The sequence below is a fragment of the Stigmatopora nigra genome, chromosome 12 (genome assembly GCF_051989575.1).
Source record: "Stigmatopora nigra isolate UIUO_SnigA chromosome 12, RoL_Snig_1.1, whole genome shotgun sequence".
Classification (NCBI taxonomy): Eukaryota; Metazoa; Chordata; class Actinopteri; order Syngnathiformes; family Syngnathidae; genus Stigmatopora; species Stigmatopora nigra.
In genome coordinates this window covers 12,556,009-12,575,123 of record NC_135519.1, presented here as the reverse complement: position 1 = coordinate 12,575,123, position 19,115 = coordinate 12,556,009, and the positions used below count along the sequence as shown (strand labels likewise).

Here is a 19,115-nt window from a genome sequence, read left to right as displayed (position 1 = left end):
TTTCCATTGTATTTTTGACTTTTAAAAGGTTAAAACTAATAAGGGAAAATACTACGTATTATGTATATGGGGGCGAAATATTTGTGTAATTAAATGTTTTTTTTTCTTAGAAAGGTAAACCATTAAATCCCTTTTTAAATTTAAATTAAATATTTTTGTAAAACATAGAAAAATATAGAATAAAGAAATATATTCTACATTAAAAAATGAAGTGGAAAACTGAAAAACTTTAGTTTATAAAAGAAAACAGGTACTTTCAGTCTATTTATTAAATTCACATTAAAAACTACAAAAATGGTGGCACAAATTGAGATAATTCCTCCTGATTACATTAAACCAGCACATTTTTCTGCATATTAATAAATATATTTTCAAGCAACATCATTTTCCAGATAAAAGAAAGCAAGAAAAAAAGAAGAGGATGCTTAAGGAGGAAAAAAAGGGGGAGGAGTCTAAAGTTGCAAGATGACATGTGAAACTTTGGAAAGTTTGCATGTATTACTGCTCAAATCCTGCAGAGTGAGAGCACACCAACGCCTGGCTTTTTGACTTCCCCCCAAATCGAGACTCAAATGGAGGGGAAATGACGGTACGTGAAAGTTTTAGGAGGCCCATCTCCAAAATCACGGAACACGCGGTCCAGGAGAACTCATCGACTTTGTTTTAACTAGCGGACGCGCATCGCCGCTCGCCATGGCCGCCCAGCGCGACGCTTTGTGCGGATACTTGCAGCAACCTCAGTCGCAGCCCCAGTCGGACCAGGGCTCCAACAGCGAGCGCAGTACAGACTCTCCTATCCCGGGATCCGAGGAGGACCTATGTGGACCCCATCAACTCCCCGATCCGGAGTGGACCGAGGAGCGATTCCGCGTGGACCGCAAGAAGTTGGAATTCATGTTACTAGGTACAGTATTATCCACACAAAAAGAAAGAAATAGATAGAAAAATGTTGTGTGTTTTCCCCCCCTGCTTCCCTGAATATTCCGTTATGTGCCTTTGTTCCGTTTTCCATAGGAAATTTGCAGTGGATTTTGATTTAAAGCCCACTTTTGTCGTTTAAAGTTGCACGCGTGATTTGTTGTGATGGATTATCACGTGGGTGGTCTTGCCAATTAGTGGAATGGAGTCAAGACGGTGCACTAAATATACTATAAAATATGACTCTTAAAGTTCAGATGACTGATTTGTAACGGTCATCCATCATTTGGGAATACTTTATAGATGTGGTATCTTTCATTTAAATCAACAAGTTTAAGATTAAATGTCAAACTAATCTCTAAAGAACCTTCAAAACAAATATTACTACAACTACTACTGTTAATAATGGTATATGCTGTGTATACATGTATATGTTTATATCAGGGGTGGCCAATCCGATCCTGGAAAGCCAAAATCCAGTCTGTTTTCCAAATCTCCTTCCTCTAGCACACCTGAATTAAATGATCAATTCATCAGCAAGCTTTCCAGGAGCTTCCGACTAATCAGGATGATTGATTCCAGTTTGTTGGTGGAGGGAGACATGGAAAACAAACTGGATTAGGGCTCTCCAGGACTGGATCGGCCACCCCTGATCTATATAGTTTAGCAAAACATGTAGTAATCTGCAGATATTCTAATCACAAATGTACCATTAGGTGACTACTATTTTGGTATAATATATACACACATATATATACATTTTTTTGGTAAATAGTTCAGGATTATTTTGTTGATTGTAGCCCTTTACTCTTCACTGCCATTGACAGTTTTAGATGTCAATCATTTTTGCTTCTTAAGGCCACCCCTGATCTATATTATTTAGCAAAACATGTAGTAATCTGCACATATTTTAATCATAAATGTACTATTTGGTGACTAATCATTTGGTATTATATATACACACATGTATAAAAAATGCTCTATAGTTCAGGATTATTTTGTTTATTTTAGCCCTTAAAACTTCACTGCCATTCACAGTTAATCCATTTTTAAAAACCCAATCTTTATTTTTTTAGCAGATTTCAATCCTCTGAAAATGACATCATGGTTGCCGATTTCTTATCACATGATTGGATTTTCTTTTATATTGTAGTAATCTACTAGTGATTGCTTAAAATTCCACTTTAGACTCATGAAATACGTTTTTTTGGCATGCTGCCCTTTTGTAGTTCTACAAAAAGAAAACATTAGATGAGCGGGTAAAGATGTATCCCGTCTGTGATCTTCCGTGTTTCCCGACTTTTAACGTATCCCGCTTAAGTTGATGTTTATCTCTGGTCGTGGTCGTCCCCCACGTCTGGCGCTGCGGCGCTTGCTCAAGTGCATTCCTTAAAGCTCCATGTCATCTCAAACTCTTCCAGGAAAATAACTTAGCTCCAGAGCGACCCAAAAAATCCAAGTGTCCCGGATATAGTGCACGCCACGTCACGCTACGTCCATGTAATGTGTTCCTCCGTTTTATTTATTAGTTTGCCTCTGTAGACCACATTATCTCAAGCATGAAACAGCAACCTTTGACCTCATCTTGCCTTTGGTAATGATGCAGAATGTGGGCTAATTTGTCAGTAGGAGCCCTGAGGCGTCTTTTTTTTGGACTCGGGTTATGCCTTTCTATTGGATTTTTTCTTTTTAAATATGAATGGAAACATTTGGGAAACTCATCAGTATTGCAATGTCAGGTCAAAGCCATTGACCGTGACCAGGTTAGGTGTAAATCAGTGATTTAACAAGGCCAAATGTCAACTGGAACATCAAAATGAGTTCTTTTTAAAGCTGTGCTTGTTATAATCAAAAACAAAATAGACTCGACAGACATTCTTTTGGTTCATCTCTGAAAAATTAAATGAAATTAAGTGGTCTTTGTCCTTTGAATTTCCCAAAAATGAGAAAACTGATGTACTTACTGTATATTCTCGCATATAAGCCGCATCCACATATAAGTTGTACCCTTAAAATGGCCTTAAAATCGTCAAATGTTAAAATTTATCTCGTATAAGTCGCCCCGATTCACAATTTTCGACTCCCTATTCGTGTTTTCAAGTACAAATGTATTACTTTGAAGGTAAAATGTTAAGAATAATCATAGCACGTGGTATAACTAAGATACTGTATAAATCAATTGCTGAATTGCACATTCCTAAAGGGTCTTGCTTGGACCTGGACGAATTAAAATTCCTGTACTTGTGTAAACGGTACTTTTTGACTCATTTCCCTTGTATACTATCACTGTTGTTTGTTTTGATAAGTGGATTCAGTTGGCCTATTTTTGGGGGTTAGAAAAAAAACTTCACAATCTACGACCACAATTCCCTCAATCCTGATTCAGCGTTTGAGTCCACAAATTGTGCCCAAGTCATGCTAACATCTGGCTTTGTTTTCATTGGATTAGCTGCCGTTTGACGTGTTATAAGCCCTTCTGATCATTATTTCAAGAGAAGTCTGGTGTATTTTTATGTCAGGGTTAATTGTGCGTATCTCGAGGCTTTGTAGTGAGTTCGGTTATGGGACGCTTGGCGGAAAGCTACTGTCAAACTATGCTGCGGTACTTGCGCAAATGATAGCTCTGCCGGCGAGTAGATGTGCTGGATGTCCAATCGGTTGTCTCGGATAGAGGATCGGTCGCTAGGAATAGCGGTGAGACGTGAGGCGGTCCAATTTTTGGGAGATTTTTTTGAGATGGGATTGGAAAATGAAGTGTGTAGATTGTATGGAATAATAACAGTAAGTTATTGCTTAAAATGTATTTGGTATCAAGTGAAATAACCTTTAAATTTTAATTTTTATGTTGTTTTTAACTGTAGTAGTTGAATTGAAGAGTAATTTGTGATACTGCAATGTTGCAATTTATTGCTGAGATTTTTTAAGCTGTTTTGATATGAATATATGATTACATTTGCTTTTATTTTGGAGGGCAGACTTGCTATGTGAGCACTGAATGATGACTCAACCGTATTCGGTAAGCAGCATTTTGGCAGATGTAGTTTTTGAACATGATTCAAAAGAAAAATGTTTCTGACTGTTTAGTACCTCTATACTTTACTACTTTCTTTTACTAGCACAAAAACATTATTCCAAATGTGTTGTCTGTTGACCCTCCCACCAAAACTTTGTCCCAATTTTGGCCTGCAACACAAAACGCATCAAAAACGCAAACCAACGTCTATTTATAGTAGCTACAAAACCCTTTAATCATTTTTTTCCTTAACATCCCACAATGCAGTTACACCGGCTACTGAAAATGGTTTGACCCTTTTTTTATAAAATGGAAAATGGAGCTGAAATGAGAATATGCCATTAGAAGCCATTAGTCAGGAATTCAACTCAAAAATCTTCAGTTAAAAATGCACGAAAATTGGAAATGACATTGATTGGGAACGTCGTTACGAGTTGCATGATTTTTTTTGGTGGGCGGAGCTAAAAATTAGACATTCGAAGACGATTAGTTGGCGTCACTTGAGAGGGACTCGGAATCTCTGCAGCTGTCTCTGTTTTTGGCCCATGTTTTACTGAAGGAAATGGAAACTATGAAGGCAGCAATTCCCGCTTTTTCTCTGTACTCGCCATGTCTGATTGGTAAATAGACTCAAGGTGTCCTAAAATTTTTGGAGTATTGGCATCGATCAAAAAACTCATTGCATGTGACCGGTACAACCAGGAAGAGTGACTGTAGCGGTCTAGTTTGTCATTCTTAGGTAAGATGGCGGCGCCCCGAGCGAGCAATGGTAGCCACAAATTAAGTAAGTTTTTTTCATGTTTTAATGCAAGATTCAGTTTTTTTACTTGGATTTCATTCGTAGATGTCAAATTTTTTTGTTTAGCGTTTTAACTGTTTATTTTTCTCTATTTTTAATGACCATATTAGCGTTTCGTCTTCATCACATTACAGTTTTGTGCATGTCATGTCTAATTTATGCGTATATAAGCCTTACTCTTGATTCAGTCATTTTTTAGCGACAAATGCGGCTTATATGTGAGAAATTCCAGTACTAGTGTGTGCAATGAATGGGTATTTCGTCTTCTTCCCCAAAAATACGACATTTCTTATTTTTTTTACCAGTATTTGAATGCTGTATTCTTAAACTGACGCGACTTATATATCGAAAACTGCTATACCTGTACCGATAAGTTTTGTAGGTCACAGCACGGCTACGCTAGCAGACTTTTACCACCCATCAATAGCCTTAAGCTCTTGCTAAGTCAAGTCAATTTAAGCGCCAAGCTCTCCACTGCTCCGTCACCACCATTTCCTTCCATATCACACCTCCACGCCCCCCCCCCTGCAAAAACACACTGCTACAATTGAACAATTCTATTCATTTTCTTCATTTTTTTGCTTGCGCGCCACATTCCTTAAAACGCGGCTACGATCAAGCTCTCCGCAGATGTAATTTAATTGAGCTCCGGTCAGTGGAAAAACCTGTAATTCATTACTTAAAAAAGAAAGAAAGGGCGAGAGGGGGGGGGGGGGGGGGGGGTATTTCAAACCCGGGAGTCCTATTTCAGCGCCATGACCCATTTCTTCACCGCCTGAGCTGTAAATGAATATCTGTTATTCCACATCTTTTTCTTCTAGCCTTGTCGAAGTGCAGATTTACATTCTGTCTGGTTTGCGGTTGCTATTTTAGAAATGTTTCTTTGAGAATGGGGTGGGGGGGGGCACCAAGAGATGTCGGGCGCCCCCCGACTTCCATAAGTACGTGCCCACCACTCACTATTTGGACCACTCCCCTTAAAAAACCTTTGGTGTTTGTCTTTTGGTGAAGCTCTGGTTTTGGTTTGTTGTCCCTCTCTCTGATCACTCGGCGTTGACGGGATTGAAGCTGTGTTTCATCCGTTTGCTTTGGTTTGAGTTTTTATTGTTGTTTTAAAGAGTTTTTGTAATTCAGGTCATCTTGGGTTGTTCTTTATTTGTAGGCAGGGAACGGGAAATGATGTTGGTAGGTATGTGAGGGGAGTATCTGATTGGGCAGACTTGAGTGGTACATCTACTTGAGAAAATATTTGGTTCCAGAACTTGTTTCCTAACTTGTGTTTTTGGTGCTCGGACGTTTGGTCGCCGGTCAACTCGTAACAGAGAGTTTACTGTTGAAACCAGCTCTCAAAATTATATTCATGAGAGTTTAATATCTAAGAGAGAGAGTTTAATATCCAAGTACTGTTTAATATCTAAGTACTGTTTAATATCTAAGTACTGTTTAATATCTAAGTACTGTTTAATATCTAAGTACTTTTTAACATCTAAGTACTGTTTAATATCTAAGTACATTTGACTGGTGACCAAAAGACAGGCGACTAAATGTCCGGTCACGGTATTTTTTGTGAATAGAATGAATTTATATCGTAAATTCTCCTTCGTTCCTCCCCAAAAAAAACAAAAAAAAAATCTTTTAAAAATGAAGTGTCTCAACTTTGTATGAAGATTGTGAGAAACAGAAAAAAAATAAGAAAATCCTTTTCAAAAACACGATTTATTTACGTATATAACAAGAACGTTTTCTATTAGTGCAGGTGCTTGCTAGTTTTTGGGGATATTTTGTAACTTTGGAACAGTGATTTGTACGTCAAAGCGTTTCATAACCTTAAAATGTTGTATGTAGAGGCAGGCATTCGTAAGTAGAGGCACCACTGTCCTCTTGAGAATACTTGGGTGGAGCTTTTTGATATGATTAACTGCGATTACCCAACAATGTCATGTTTACTCAGCAAGAGTTTCCAAGTGAGAATCCCTGACTTTGCTCAGCCGGGGACCCGATACTGGACTGGACTGGAGATACCAGGCACCAGGAATACGTTTCCTTGTGTAATCACTTGGAATCGTCTCGGAATGATGATGCGGGAGTTTAAATAACCCTTTAATAATAATAATAATTATTTGGCCAGAGCTCTTTTCAAACCGAGTAGACAAAAGACTGAAAACACTTGGATGTAATGATACTTTTCCCCCCTACTTAATACATTTCCTGGGTATCAGATCAAGACTCTGTATCAGCAGATTCTCCAAATCAGTCACATGTAAGAATGTGTTCTGCACATGCCTAACATTTACTGTTTTTCCCCTTTTTTATTCCCAAAAAATGTACAATTTCTTCTTTTTTTCAAGGCAAGCATCCAATTTACTAATCTAAACTCCATCTGTCGTTTTTTAACTGATTAAATAGTGGCTTGTACGTATCCCCCGATTTGTGTTTCTTTAGGGAATGAATATTTTTGGCATTATTTCTCTTTCTCTAAAGCTGGATTTCAACCTTTCTCATCAAACCTTGTAAGCTAGTCCAAGAATATAAAAGTTAAAGCTGTCCAAAACGTCTGGATGGAATTTGACGGTTTTGTTTGCTTGATTGTTACACGTGGATTGTAGCCACAACTGTAGAAATCAACACTGTTTACATTCCGCCTGTGTCACAACAGTGGAATCTCCCGGTTTTAGTCTCTCTGTCAAGTAATGGAGAACAGACGCTAGTATATCGTTTGCTAACATTTTGGGGCCTCTTCATCCTTTCTTCTTTAGCTCATCACTTATTTACATTCTGGGACAGATGGACTCATTGGATGCGTTTTGTCATTGTAATGGCCGCCACAAAAAAACTGCAATTCTTGTCAAGGTCCAATTGCTTGGAATTCTCAATTGATCCTCTTGATGTTTGTCTGTAATGAAAACCGTCTTCATTTTTTGACAATTTGACACAGTAAATTGCCGCATGATTTTACAGTTTATAGCCACATCAATGAAAACATCATGAGTCAGTCTTATGGTAGTGTAATTACCGTATTTTCTTGCATATTTGCTGCATTTTTTGCTTAAAAAATGAGGGTACGGCATATACGCGCATAAATTTGACTTGACATGCACAAAACTGCAAGTTGACAAAGACGAAACGCCATAATCTGGGACAATATGGCTAATACGGATTAGATTAACAGATAAACAAAATGTATTTTGACGTCTATGAATGAAATTTAAGGAAAAAAACAACTGAATCTGTCATAAAATGTGAAAAAACTTACTTGTGCTAGCCATTGCTCACTCAGGGATCCGCCATCTTACCTAGGGAAGACAAACTAGACCATTACGGAACTTTTTCAGCAGGATAAAGACCCCAAAGTGTGTCGTCATCTTTCTGTTCTCCCACGGCTGGTTTGCATGCCATGCATCTGTCTACAGAATGTTCCCCTTCTCAGCATGTCTGAGGTTTTTCTTCATGGTTTCTCTTCCATTCCTGTCAGTCTGCCGACTCGCTGTCTCTGTGATCCATTGGTCTGTAAAAATTCGTATCAGGAGTGTCCAAACTTTTTTGTCTGAAGGCGGCTTTCAGAAAAATCTAAGGATGCCAACATTAAATGATGTTTAGTGGGTAACAACTACCAAAAAGATCAGGTTTAATGGTTCAAATATGTAATGTTGGTTGTATTGTGACAGATATTGGAACGTGTTTCTGCCTAGCAACCAATCGTTTCCCTTTTTATTCGGCCAACAAATATCCAGACGCCATTTGTTGTTAATCCAATATAAAACCGAGATTTCAGTTACTTCAAATGTGAAATTTTGATACGGCAAAGATCATAAAGTGGTTATTTAGCAGGCGGTCTATAAAAGTGGGACGCCTGCAAGACAACGTAGATCTTCGTGTGTCGCCAATGGCCGCAACGTCTCCTCCGAATGGCAATAAATTATATTTTTTCCCCAAAATGGAGGCTTCTCATATTCTGCATATGTATTGAATTTTTTTGTGGGAATAATGGGAAGGTCTGGACAGTGTCGATAGATTTACCCACGGATGCTCCTGACCCACATTTGAAAAGTCGTCACTGAAAATGTTGGTTAAAAGCCCTAATTAAAACTTCCTGTTCTCCCAAATGATAGCGAAACATGAGAATCCTCTTTGGAGGACAAATATGTATTTAACATGCGCTGAGCTGCCATATTTTGGAAGATTTGCAGATGTGTTGGAGTGACGACAAGCCTCATTTTGCTTTGGTTCATCCAGATCTTCCCACTTCAAGTAGACCCCGTTAAAGGGGTACTTCATCAAAATCAAACAAAACGTGTCGTATATAATAACTGAATTATCGCGTGGGTTGCTTGTTGTTGCATCAGCTGTAGCTCCAATTGAAATGGTACAAAAACTTCATGCTGGGTCGTCATCATTGGCTTCAAAAATGGTTTCTGCCAAGTTCCCAAATCCCAATTTACTGTTTTCAATCAGTTGTTGCGGTTTTAGCATTTCATCTTGAACACTGTTTTCATAGTTAACCCAAATATTTTCAGATGTTGGATGGACGTGAAACAGTTCTGTCCATTTCAGCTTGTTTTATTAGAGAAGAAATGTTTTTTTTTTATCACTGCTTTCAAGCTGACTGTTATTTTTGTAGACTTCACATTTAAAGTTGCTAGGGATTGGTTAGCATGTGAAAAAAAGAAAAATGACTGCATTAATGTTGTTTTATGTGCACATGGGATTTAAATTAGAAGTTTTTTTAATTTAATCCACTTTATTGCATTAAGGAACGCCCACTTTTTTCAGAAATTCTGGTTGTGATGTCACAACCAGTTCACGTAACATAAAATTTCTGTGAATTATTTTTTATACCGTATTTTCACAATTATAAGGCGCGCCCTCAACAAATGACACTTATTTTTTTTTCCTAATATAAGGCGCACTGGATTGTAAGACGTCCCTCTATTTTGTAGAAAATTTCAGACTTTTACGTGCGCCTTATAGTCGTGAATATACGGTAATACTTTGAGTAAACTTCTGAAAATTAAATGTAAATGACTGAATTTGTGTTGTTCCATTTTTTAGACTAATTTAAAAATATCAAAATAAATACTTTTACAAATACAGCCAATAAAATCCAGCTGCAGTTGAACTCTAGACCAACCAAAGGGAGTTCCTCCATATTGTATTTCATACTCGGAAAATAACTTTCATACACCCCAGCTCTTGTAAAATTTGATTTTTGTTTGCACTGGAGTCTTTCTTATGTGGTTCATATTCTTTCCTACTTTCCAAAGTATTTCCAGAATGGTGCCGAGGAATCCGACCCTGCGTAAGTCAGTCACAACTGACCCCAACATCGTATTGATTACACCATTCTGTAAATTCTAATCCCCAGCATTACCTTTAATCCATTCATGCGGATTCTAATGAATAACTCAAGCCATTCCCGTAAATGAACGGAAACGGTAACTGGCCAAATATAACGTGAGCTCCATCCTAAACGTTGCCATGTGAAGATATAATCTCCGACAGGTCATTTTGCTTATGTTTCTCATTTTTTTTTCTCCTTGCAGCCGCCTCTGAGGGGAGAGTCAATGGTGGGGAGGACTTCTTTCAGAAGGTGAGTCTTAAAAATTCTTAAAAAGACTTGAAAAGTCTTGAAAAAGTCTTGAAAAAGTCTTGAAAAAGTCTTGAAAAAGTCTTGAAAAAGTCTTGAAAAAGTCTTGAAAAAGTCTTGAAAAAGTCTTGTAAAGTCTTGTAAAGTCTTGTAAAGTCTTACAAAGTCTTACAAAGTCTTACAAAGTCTTACAAAGTCTTACAAAGTCTTACAAAGTCTTACAAAGTCTTACAAAGTCTTACAAAGTCTTACAAAGTCTTGCAAAGTCTTGCAAAGTCTTGCAAAGTCTTGCAAAGTCTTGCAAAGTCTTGCAAAGTCTTGCAAAGTCTTGCAAAGTCTTGCAAAGTCTTGCAAAGTCTTGCAAAGTCTTGCAAAGTCTTGCAAAGTCTTGCAAAGTCTTGCAAAGTCTTGCAAAGTCTTGCAAAGTCTTACAAAGTCTTACAAAGTCTTACAAAGTCTTACAAAGTCTTACAAAGTCTTAAAAAGTGTTGTCCGCTTTTGCTTGTTTGCTTTTTTAAAGAATCTTAGGCTCGTGTTGTTATTGTCCGCCGCATGTCTTTTCTGGAAAGCGCTGTGAAAGGACGCACGCATACTAACAGGTGGTGTACAGTTGTTTCTGATTTACAAATTCAAGCAAAACATAAATTGATGGAAGTGACACTGATGCTGATTCGCCGCGGGCCACCGCCGTCTGATCCCTAAAAACGCAGCTGCCACAACAACGCTGCTTTTTTCCCCCCACTCGCTTATGTAACGGAACACAAAGTACGCGTTTGCGTTGTAAAAGTTGCAAACACGTGCAAGCGGAACATTGATTCATTGACTTCATCTGTGTTGAGGTCGGATGACTTAAAGCACGTTGGATGGTTGGTGACTCTGGGAAATTATTGGATTTTTCTCAATTAGCTAAAGTGTTTTTTAGACTTTTTAAAAGCCTTTATTGTCAGCTGTGTATAACAAAATTGGTGGTGCTACTCCAAGATTTTTAAAGTGTGTTTTCCCAGTAAAAAAAACATAAATAGTAGTATAAAAAGTCACATCCCGGCTAGGTGAATTCTAAAGTATTGCACAGATTGTAAAGTATTGCACAGATTATAAAGTATTGCACAGATTATAAAGTATTGCACAGTTATAAAGTATTGCACAGTTGTAAAGTATTGCACAGTTGTAATGTATTGCACAGATTCTAAAGTATTGCACAGATTCTAAAGTATTGCACAGATTCTAAAGTATTGCACAGGTTTTTAAAGTATTGCACAGGTTTTTAAAGTATTGCACAGGTTTCTAAAGTATTGCACAGGTTTCTAAAGTATTGCACAGGTTTCTAAAGTATTGCACAGGGGTCTAAAGTATTGCACAGGGGTCTAAGGTATTGCACAGGGGTCTAAAGTATTGCACAGGGGTCTAAAGTATTGCACAGGGGTCTAAAGTATTGCACAGGGGTCGAAAGTATTGCACAGGTTTCTAAAGTATTGCACAGGTTTCTAAAGTATTGCACAGGTTTCTAAAGTATTGCACAGGTTTCTAAAGTATTGCACAGGTTTCTAAAGTATTGCACAGGTTTCTAAAATACTGCACGGGTTTCTAAAATACTGCACGGGGGTCTAAAATATTGCACAGGTTTCTAAAATACTGCTTTATATTATACATATAATAAAATATTGCTTAGCTGAGTTTAGAACTTCAGAACATAGTGCCGATTGTGCCAATCATTAAACCCAAATACTATTCTAAAACCTCAAGTCAATTTAAAATATCAGCAATCATGGTCCTTGGTTTTAAGTTGCAAGTAGTTTTGTGCTCGCTGAGCTCAAGCGCCTTGGGTTGGATTACTTTTAAATTTAAAGGAGACCACTTGTACTTGAGGGGTTTAAAGAAGTTTTTGTCAAATTGGGAAATGGTAGTGGCAGGAAAAAGTGAATATTTTAATGTTGCGGTTTTCCGATAAAGTATTTTGCTGCTGAACCCAAAATTTTTGCAAGTGATAGCTCTTAAGGTAGGACAAAACCTGTCACCACAAATTTCCTTGAGACGTCAAAAAATGTCGAAAAAAGACCAACGAGTATCAAAGGATCAACTTTAGCCTTGCGTTTTACTGTTTCTTAGTAACGGTAACACGGTACTGTACTTGTTGAATGGAGACCTTGACTCGACATAGAAAAATAATCCCTGAAAATCAGCGGAGAATTAGCCGGGTTAAAACAAAAAACTGGGCGGAACTGTGGCTAGATCCAGTTCCAAAAGAAGACAAATGGACCGCTTGATCCTTTGGTGTTTAGACAATTTTCTTCAAGAAGTAGCTTCGTCAGCCAAAGAGTATTTTCAAGTGAGAAAAACTTTGCGGGCTCCAAAAAAAGTCACTTTTCGACAACAGCTGTCAATGTCTTCGCATTCCTCTCGTCTATTTAAAGTATTTACTGTTATACTCAATGAAGTAGAGTGAAAGAGGCGCTTTAACAGTTCCTAAAGCCCATTTTTTTTGACAGAATAATGTAAAACAGGCGCATAGTGGAACCATCTGTGTGCAACAAGTACTCTTCGGCGTCTGGCCATCTTTTTACATTTTAATTCATAAGCTAAAATATCATAAGTCCTCCAAAACTCCTGCTTGGAGATATGTCAACTTTGCCCTCCAAGGTCTCCAGATCTCAGCATAAGTATTCAATGCCCAAGGTTAAATCCGTTAGACTATGTATTTGAGTGGGAAGACCGCAAAAGACAATGTTTTTATTCAAGCACACTTATTTCCTTGCCTTTCCACTCGGTTTGTGTGCAGTTAGCCGTCCGATAGCGTGATCCGTGCCCTGTTCAAGGCCGGGAAATAAACATGGCTTTGGAACTGCGTAAGGGCATTGTTGAACGTAATTGAAGGGAAAGCATGTGGGCACGATTGCTCAAGCTGATGAAAAATGGAAATGCTTGCTTTGACCACTACTTCCTGCTGGGTTAAAAAAATGCCTTTGCTTGGCTTTACTAATCAATGGCATGCTACTCCATTCTCTCCATTTGAGTCAGTTTTAGCTAGAAAATAACTTTAGAAGCCCACAACATATGTGCACCCAGTGGGTCATTCTTACTCACCGTCTAACAGAATTCCTTTGACTCTAGAGTTAATACAGTCGTTCGATACCATATGTATGGATGCTAAAATCCCAATAATCACAGTTTTTTACATACTAATTGATGATAGTCGACCATGGGACTGCAAATTGTTCAGTGTTATTAGCGAATTAGGCCAGCCCTAACATGTGCTAACTCAGTCTTATTCTTTGGAGAGGGCAGGATTTCAAAGTAAATTCCATGTCAGGTGTTCTGTTGAGACGACCCAAACGTCTTCATATTTGACGTTTGTTTAATTGTGCAACACAGTTGTTGGGTCGAGGGTTCGATCGCAATTTGGTCTTCACTATCAGGAGTTCTTTTGCATGTTCTCTTTGGGCTTGGGTGGTTTTTCTTTGGATACTTTGATTTCCTGAATAATGTTTGCTCTGCTAATTGGTTGATCATTCTAAATTGTCCTTAGATATGATTGTAATTGATTGGCTGGACTCCAATTTATGCTGTTCCTCACCTGCTTTCCAGTGGTGGATATACTCCAGCACCCCTTGAGGATAGGCATTTTGGATAATGAATGAATGAATTTAACCGTTCATAATTTCCTCTGCATGCCATCAATCTCTACACATACGCTTTTAAAAAAATGGTACTTTTCAGCGAATGCACTTTTTAACTTTGAATTTTTTAGGAGATGCCGTATTTTCAGGACTATAAGGCGCACTTAAAAGTCTTAAATTTTCTCCAAAATAGACAGGGTGTCTTATAATCCAGTGTACTTTATATACAGAAAAAAATTAAAATGTGTCATTTGTTGAGGGTGCGCCTTATAACGCAGTGTGCCTTATAGTTGTGAAAATACAGTATTTTGGACTCTACAGCCAATCACATAGCGATTGGCGTCTATTTGGAGGCCCGCCCGCTTACAACACCACCGCCACACACGCGTTCATGAACACCCTCGCACGCATTCCAGCTGAAACAACAGCTGCACCATCGCAGTGCGGGTCAGGAGGAAACATGCCTCTGCCATGTTGATTAGTGTAGACACACACCGTACGTACAAAATCACGTGTGTTCGACACCCCGTTTTCCTGCCAGGGTTGAGAATACAAAAAATGTAAAGCCAAATTGTTTGATTTTTGCCCCGGTGGGTAAATGGAAAGTTCTCGCGGTCAATCATGGCGTCAAGGCCGCCGCAAGAGAGGGAATCGATTGACGTTTTCAACGTATGCATTCCGCGATGGGTGTTGGCACATTTTAAATGGAGAGGTAACCGAATTTGTGCTTAAGGGGGGTTGTCGACGAGTCCTCTCATTAAAAATAAACGTCGTCCAGCCATGGGAATGGTGTGTGGTCTTGTCAGAAATCAGTCCCATCTGCACACCGACGCCAAGAACAGCAGCAAGAACAGGAAATGTGTCTCCCACTTTTGGAACAAAGACCTTTTCTAAAGACATCTCTGATCAAGTAAAGCACAGGAAGCTACCAGATTTTTTCGTTAAATCATTGACGCTTCTTTTGAAATTACGCCCTAATACACCTTAGGGATGTGCGGAATGGAAAGACGAAGGTGCTCGGATGATTGGTCGCCAGTCTTTTGGTGACAGAGTTTACTGTTGAAACCAGCCCTCAAAATTATATTCATGAGTTTAATATCTAAGTACTGTTTAATATCTAAGTACTGTTTAATATCTAAGTACTGTTTAATATCAAAGTGCTGTTGAATATCTATGTACTGTTTAATATCTAAGTACTGTTTAATATCTAAGAGAGAGTTTAATATCTAAGTACTGTTTAATATCTAAGTACTGTTTAATATCTAAGTACTGTTTAATATCTAAGTACTGTTTAATATCTAAGTACTGTTTCATATCTAAGTACTGTTTAATATCTAAGTACTGTTTCATATCTAAGTCCTGTTTATTATCTCAGTACTGTTTAATACCTCTACTATTTAGTACTGTTTCACCGCTTTTGTGAAGTAACGTTATTTATTTTGCAGATTATGGACGAAACGCAAACGCAGATAGCCTGGCCTTCCAAGTTGAAGATTGGCGCAAAATCCAAAAAAGGTAAGAATGTCTCCTTCTTTTCTTCAACTTGTATACTTTTATTTTAGTTTATGTTCATGTTTGTATAGGGTTAAAATACTTAAGTTCCATTAAAACTGGATGACTGATAAATTGTAAAAATGTACTGCTCAATCCACTTAGTTCTTCCTTACTTAAACATTCTAAACCATTAGTTGCAATTTTTAATCGGTGTATGTTTTAGGCCTGGTCATAGTTGGCTGTAATGTCACAATCAGTGTTTATTAGATTATATTGACTTGTGGAAAATCTGATTTTAGCCAAGAAAGGGTGTCAGAACGCAATCTTTTTATTGTTATTGTTACTTGAAGTAAAGTAGAATTGAGTAGCATAGTGTTTCTTTATAGCCATGACACAGTTTCTGGGCAATGTAGCTGTTTCGTTAGCTAATTAGATTTTAATTTCATTCTTTCGGCGCCAGAATGTCGACAATTGATGTCTTCATTGTATCACATCCTATTCCGATTTGATATATTTTTCATAATCAACATTTCTGATGAATATTGGAAGTTATGGTTTAGGTTTATCAAGGTTTTTAGGTCAATTTTGGATTTTTCGGTGACATTTTTGTTACTAATCCAGATAATTTTGGCCAGAAATGTAAAGGAATGAATGAAAAAAATAAGTTTATGGATGAATGGATGATATTCAGGCATTCCGGTGCTTTTTAAAAATTCTGTCAAACGTTAATCCCGTCATTTTTTTTAGCCGATTGGCATGGTTTGCCAATGAGTTGTAGCCACGCCCACTGTTTTCCATCAAATTCCCAGCACGATTCCTTAAGCCAGATGTGGAATCCGACGGCATTGCGTAACTTCCCCGCTCACTCGCAATAGAACACGCGACCAAATGACGTACGAAAATCATGTCACACCTGACGCGGATATTTTCCGTTGTCTCATTCAAAAACGTTTGAATCATTTGTTGAGTTTTGTCTGGAGTGTCGTCATCAGTTTTTTTCCGTTTTTGTCTCACGATGATGCGCACGTGTGACATTATGACCAGATGTTCTTAAAACTGCAAGTTCAATCAGTAAAAAGTACAATGTTTTTTTTTACAATTCAAACAAATCTATTCAACATTTAAGCCACTTTTAAATATTTCGTTTTCATTAAAAAAATATAAGAATAATTCAATGTGATAAATTGATAGAGTTTTTCTTGACTTTTATGCTTTTATAGTCCTGCAAAGTTTATTTTACTAGTTTAAATATGAATATATAGTATCAAATGTAGTGTAAATGAATATTTTGCAATGTTTTGATTATTTTTTATTTTATATATTAATTTATTTATATATGTATTTATTTATTAACCTTTTTATTTGTCTAAAATGTCTTTTTGTCTTTATGACAATGAAATTTCCCTAATATGAGTTGGATAAAATTAATCTAATCTAATTAACTTTTTTTGGCCCGCACAAAATGACATAGCGGGCCAAATCTGGCCCCAGGACCGCCTTTTTGACACCTGTGGTTTTACGGTAAAAAAGATTAAGTAGGTGTCCCCTTAAAAACACAAACATTTCCTTAATACCAGAACCAAATATAATTTTACAACCAATTTCCTTTCATATGTTTTTTTACCCGGGGTCGTCATGTCAAAAATCTACGACGTATTTTTCCGTTTAATTTCCTCACAAATGCACATTATGTGGCAGTTTAAATATTTTCAACCATAAAATCACTTCATTAAGCCTGAATTCTTGTTTTGTTTGACATTGAACTTCGTTTTGATTCATTTCAGAGTTTCATAAGCCTTTGAAAGTTTTTTTATGTGAAATATTTTTTATTTTAATACAGTACTTTTCTATTTATATGGCTATCTTCCTATTTTTTTAACGTAAAAACCATTGCCTTCTGCAGCTCAACGTCTACTCTTATTTGTGTTTATTTTTGTAGGTGTTACGTGTGCCAAATTAAGCTGTTAGGTGCACATTTTTCCCCCCCAAAAAAAGAAAAGTCTACGCCACACTTAGCTTTAAAAATGCGGGGGTGTCGTACATCGCAACTGCAGCCTTGCTAATGTTTCCCAGATGTGCTGGGCAGGTTAGAACGAGGACACCGAAGGAGCTCCCTCTAATGTTCATATTGTGCATTGAAGGGAATTTGTCATGCAGGAATGTTCACGGGATTATTTTGCAGTCTTGTTTTCTGCCCGGCGATTGTTTCCAGAATTCACTCGTCATCACAAATGGGTTAAAAACCCACCCAGGCTTTTTTTTTTATTCTTCCCGCAACGTAAATATTGGGTCGTGAGGTTTCTCAGAATGTGGGGCGACGTTGTAACAATAAATAGGATTGGGGGAGTCTTCTCTCGAGACGCTATTGTAAATGGGAGATACTGTAAGTGCTGTGTGTGTATATGGGGGAGGGGGATTCCTGGAAAGGGGTCTTAGAGGACTTCCTCCAATGTGTGTAGTTCGGCGGTGTGTATGTCATTGGGAGTGTGTTTGATTCTCAAGTGAAGCAGGCTTCAGAATTACAGTATTTTCTCACATTTACGCCATCTTTGTCCATAAAAAAATGACGACTGAATTGCGGGTAAGGCTTATATGTGCATAAATTCGACTTGACAGGCACGAAACTGCAAAGTTGAAACGCCATAATGCAAGACAATGCGGATGATACGGTGATTTATTACAAAATAGAGAAAAGATAAACAGAAAAAAAATGCTAAACTAAAATTATTTTGACGTCTGAGTGTTTTCTTAAGATTTCCCTTCAAAGTAACACATTTATACTCCTTATAAAAAGGAATATGGAGGTAAAAATTGTGATTCTGGGGGCGACTTATATAAGAAAAAATGTCAAATTCAACGATTTTAAGGCAATTTTAAGGGTGCGACTTATATGCGGATGAGCCTTATATGCGAGAAAATGTGGCAAATGCCATTTTTCAGTTTGATTACAAGAATTTAAACTTTGAGGGAGTCTAATGTACTTTATTCAGGGTTGAAGGCCAAGAGATGGTTGCCACTCCATGTTTTTTGTTGTCAATTCAGTCTGGACGCCGTGATTCGGCCATCTTGCTACTCTTTGGTCAGACCGCTTTTCTCGCATGCCGTTGCGGTCACTCGCTTCTCAAAAGCTGCAATCACCATGGCGGAGTTTTTCAGTCTCGTTGTAATTTGTCAACGCATGGGACGTGCTCGCATAAGTGTCTCTGGCCGGCCATGTTGTGTCTATGTTATTATTTTTTGTGTCCTGACTCACTCTTTCTATCTTTTTCTTGTGCGGTTTAGATCCACATATCAAGGTGTGCGGAAAGAGGGACCACGTGAGGGACGCCAAAGAGAGAATTATGTCCGTACTTGACACAAAGGTAATCATACAGTATTCTTATTGATATCCTTCCACCATGTCTCACCTGTCTCACCTGTTTTGCTATCCCCAGAGTAACAGGGTAACGCTAAAAATGGACGTGTCCCACACGGAGCACTCCCACGTCATCGGCAAAGGCGGCAATAACATCAAGCGGGTGATGGAGGAGACGGGTTGCCACATCCATTTTCCTGATTCCAACAGGAACAACCAAGCGGAAAAAAGCAACCAGGTTTGTTTGTGTATTGAGGGTAAATATTTACTCTCGATTAAGTGTTTTGGAATGGTTGTTTGTCTCATTGTGCCCTGCCTTTAGCCTGCAGTTAGTTAGG

General features: G+C 37.9%; 1 protein-coding gene across 2 annotated transcripts in view; it reads left to right on the top strand.

Annotated features, from left to right (window-relative positions):
- The first annotated feature begins 429 nt into the window (after window positions 1-429).
- LOC144205781 (protein bicaudal C homolog 1-like) overlaps window positions 430-19,115 on the top strand; it is a 33,686-nt gene continuing 15,000 nt past the window's right edge. Inside the window, exons 1-6 of one of the 2 annotated variants that reach the window (XM_077730359.1) lie at window positions 430-589; window positions 672-904; window positions 10,271-10,317; window positions 15,374-15,443; window positions 18,705-18,784; window positions 18,857-19,015. In XM_077730359.1, the coding sequence (XP_077586485.1) occupies window positions 694-904; window positions 10,271-10,317; window positions 15,374-15,443; window positions 18,705-18,784; window positions 18,857-19,015 (567 nt within the window). In that variant the 5' untranslated portion in view covers window positions 430-589; window positions 672-693. Of the gene's footprint in view, window positions 905-10,270; window positions 10,318-15,373; window positions 15,444-18,704; window positions 18,785-18,856; window positions 19,016-19,115 lie in introns of both variants that reach the window. The other variant, XM_077730360.1, reaches the window with a different exon arrangement.